Here is a 4,248-nt window from a genome sequence, read left to right on the forward strand (position 1 = left end):
ATCCAAACATAACAGTAAAAAAATATAATTATTTTTTTAAAAAAAAAAATTCACCTAGATAAAAGACCTCATTTTTTTTATTCTCTCATCTCATGATCTAAACAAACAAAGATTTTTATTTATTTAATTAGGTATCCAGATCAACTTACGCACACCTCAACTAATTCAGAAGTTCTAACGTTAAAAACCTAACAACCTTCCAGTGACCCAAGGTTTAGAAAATTTAGCCTTCGTAGGATTCAACTCTGAAAAACTCATGGGTGGTAATGAGCAGGCAATTCAGGTCCTTTGAAAACATGAAAACAATAGTTCATTGAACTTAAAAACATGACTTCAACTATCTTGAACCAAAAAATGGAAACATGAATGCCAACTAACCAACATAGAAATATATACTATACTTGCAAGTCAAACCACATCTCCTACAAAAAACACACATTTACATAAGCCAAACAACAAAATGTTGAATTCATCATCATGTGCCTTGACTGCTAAACGTTCTTAATCCCATTCAAACAAAGAATCCCACATTTGCTAATAATCATCTAATCAATAAAGATAATATATAATGAAGACTTTCCCATTAATCTAATTACACAAACTAAAAGTAAGATCGAAACAGTTAGATCTAATGGCTGGCTTTGTAGATTCAATAACCAAAATAAGCCGAAACATATAGTAAAAAATACAACATAACACTGCTGAATATAACTGATGCTGCCAAAATGACTACAAATGGTGCTCAAACTGCACCGGAGATTGAGCTGCCAAGCCGAGCCATGACTTGCTTTCAGTCGGCTTGGGAGGAGAAGTTGAGCTGCTTATTTGGTATGGTGCTCTTGATGTGATCCTGTAAGAATGCCATAACAGAATCATCAAGATCAATCTCCTTGATCAGAAATGTATAATATTATCAATCAATGGTCTCTGTTTGTGTAAATATATATTGAATTCAAACCAAATCAAACCCACAAACACAACCCTTTTTTTTTTTTTTTAAAATGTCACATTTTTTAAAAAAATCGGCTCATTTCAGCTATAAGAATCTCTGCAGCTAAATTTACACAACCAACTAGCAAAACATTTTACTAATCAACAAAAGCAAAACTAGCAAAACATTTTAGTAGAATAGACAATCCTTTGCCTCAATTGCTTACACAATGCCTACCTATCTTTTCTCTTCTCCAAGAACCGGGTGAGCGACGCTTTTCTAGCAATTGGTAGATCTGCAATAGCAAATTTAAACAACATGAGAAGATTTCTAAAAGTATTTGTAACAGATTGAGATCTTCGTGAAGAGACCTAGTAAGGACAGTGGATTACCGGTAGCAATGGGTTGAGAAGCCCGTTGGACCTGGACACGTTCTTGAATCATATTGTTGCTAAAATTAGGGGCAGCAACACTCGAGGTAGTGGGAATCAAACTAATGGGTTCGATTGAGATCGTATTGTTGCCTGAATTAGGGACAATAGCACTCGCTGAGCTAGTGGGAATCAAATTAGTGGGTTCGATTGGTTTTTGGACCGGTGTTGAAGCAAGCGTGCCGGGGTTGTGATGGGAACTTCCCTTGCTAGCTAAGAGCATGATTTCCTTTGCCTTATCAGCCGGGAAATCATTAAACACAATCACTTGCCCGGCATAGAATATGGTCATTTGTGCAGTTTCTGGCTCTGACTTGTTTATAGCACTGCACATGAAACATAATAATTTAATTGTCAGCTATGTGAATGCATATGAAACTCCAAGATGCCAATGCGAAAGCGCTCTAGGTATTTTCCAGGTGCATAATATTAGTGATTCGTTTTTTTATTCAACACATAATATTAATGGTTCAACAACGAAAACCACCCCATTAATACCGAAAAATTATTCAATAATCTGGAATATTGCATGGGTGTTTTCAATCAAAAAGGCCACTCAAAAGAGAATAATGGGACCGACCCTTATCTCCCACTCACTGACCAAGGTGGGCCGGTTTGACTCTACTGCTCTTGTTGATCTACCAGAGCGATGCCCTCATAGAAATTTACTCAATTTAACATATCTATGTCACTATTTTTGACAAATTGAACTAGGGTAACTAATTCAGGGAAGAGAAAAAGCAATATAACCCACCTCGAATCAACCTTGTTGAGGGACTCTTCCACGGAAATGTTGGAACCAAAACCAGACTGCTGTGGAAATAAGTCCATAGACGTGAGGTTTCTCGTCACCGGAGTTCCATTTCGGGAAACCTCACTCGATTTCATAGCAACGGGGAACAAATTCATGGTTGTCGTTGCGGTTGGCATGCCTGCAATATTTCCAATCAAGAAAAGATACACCATGAGATATGTTTTCCAATTGAACAAACAAGCAAGCACGTTGTGTGTGCAGCTTGAGGTGAGGTGAACATGTAGGTGAGAGCAGATCTGAGCTCTGATACCGGTTCTGTAACAGAATTGGGAGATGGAACAAATTAGAAACGTTTTGAATTTGATATACGGGAAAATTTTCCAACTTCAACCGTGTTTCAAGGACGGAGATAATCAAGGTCCGTGTTGTATAAATGTGGAACAATTAACATTATGTCAACAATACTCATATTTTGGATCTAAGATTTGAGGAGAGGCAAAATCAAACATGTGCTCTTTTAAACTCTATTTCTATCTATTTTTTTAAAATAAAATAAAAAAAATCAAATCAAAACAACCTTTATTTGTAAAATTAAGAGGTTGAGAGAGAGAGAGAGAGAGAGAGAGAGAGAGCAAATTTGAAACGTTTTCAATCTGAGGTGCCAAAAATTTCAACTTTGAGAGTGTTTCAAGGAGGAAATCAACAATTAGCGTCAATTCAGAAGAAAATCTCAACAAAACTCTGTATAACTTTTTTTTTTTTTTTAAAAAAAAGCATCAAAACAAATTTTAATTGTAGTTGCAAATTAAGAGGTTGAGAGAGAGAGAGAGAGAGAGAGCAAATTGGAATATGTTTTCATTCTGATATGTAAAAAAATTCAACTTTGAGAGTGTTTTTGAAGGAGGAAATAGAGATAATCAAGGTCGTGTTGTAATGTAACAATTAAACATCAAATTCGAAAGAAAATCTCAACAAAACTCGAATTGTAGATCTGAGAATTAACAAGGCAACATCGCACATGTTATGTTCTATCAAATTTTTACTTTTTTTATATATAAAAAATAAAAATCAAAGCAATTGACAATTGAAGTTGCAAAAACAATTGAAATTGATAGAGAGAGAGAGAGAGAGAGAGAGAGAGAGAGAATGAAATTGAGATGAGAATATCGAACAGTACCGAGACTGAGATCTCCGAATGTGCCTTTCTTCTCCTTCAGGTACTGGCTCAACAAACTACACGTCTGAGAGAAGCTCGACGACGCCGACTTCTCGGGCACTCTGGAGGAGTGTCTATGGCCGGAAAACCTCCCGGAATCAGCAGAACCAGACGAACTCGACATAGTTTCCAGCAAACAAACTCAAAATCGATCAGAGAATCAAAGAAATCAACCAAAAACTTAAACTGCCTTCTCTCTCTCTCTCTCTACCTTATGGTTTTTGTTTTCTCTCTCTGGAAGTAATAGCACTGTGTGTATTTGTATAGGTGCTGAGTAATAGGGTAAGGCTTATCGCTTTGGTTTGGTTGGTTTGGAGGTGTGAAAAAGCACGAGGAATATATGGCCCTTTTAAAACGCTTTCCTCGCAGCTTCCCAAGTGGTTGATTCTACATTGTTCCTGTTTTTTTTTTTACATTTTTTTTAAAAAAAAATTAGCTTATTTGTCGATTGATTTGGGTTTTTTTTAGCAAATTTCAAACACGTGTTGTTTACATAATAAATTCGCGTCCGGTGCGTGTTGGCTTTTCTCATCAGCAACACTACCCTTGTCTTTCGGATACATTTACGACTTTTTGCCCCTCTTTAACCCAACTCTAGCCCTTGGGAAGACTTTTTTTTTTTTTTTTAGGAAACTGTCTCGTAATTCAAATTTTGTGGTTTAAAAGTGATTTAAATGATCAAAACGACATCGTTTTGACTATTTTTATGTTGTTCTGTACTCAAAACGACGTCGTTTTAGCCATTTGAGCCACTTTTGAGCCACAAAATTTGAGTTACGTAGCATTGTCGTTTTTTTTATGCTTGTTTTGAGAAACAGAAACAAAAATACTTTATTTAGATCATTAATTAGTGGTGACTTTAATGATGTGACAGTGAATTTCATCTACTGTTATAATGTATTTGTATCTTTTTTTT

At 35.8% G+C, this 4,248-nt stretch overlaps 1 protein-coding gene across 1 annotated transcript; it reads right to left on the reverse strand.

The window, feature by feature from the left end:
- Window positions 1-546: 546 nt before the first annotated feature.
- On the reverse strand, window positions 547-3,922 carry JAZ1 (jasmonate-zim-domain protein 1). Its single transcript, XM_028266171.2, has 5 exons — window positions 3,294-3,922; window positions 2,117-2,294; window positions 1,324-1,688; window positions 1,169-1,226; window positions 547-850 (listed from the first exon to the last, which is right to left on the reverse strand). The coding sequence occupies exons 1-5, from the start codon at window positions 3,454-3,456 to the stop codon at window positions 730-732; spliced, it is 885 nt and encodes a 294-aa protein (XP_028121972.1). The 5' UTR covers window positions 3,457-3,922; the 3' UTR covers window positions 547-729.
- Window positions 3,923-4,248: the final 326 nt, after the last annotated feature.

Source organism: Camellia sinensis, chromosome 4, assembly GCF_055761805.1.
Source record: "Camellia sinensis isolate YWXY chromosome 4, ASM5576180v1, whole genome shotgun sequence".
NCBI lineage: Eukaryota > Viridiplantae > Streptophyta > Magnoliopsida > Ericales > Theaceae > Camellia > Camellia sinensis.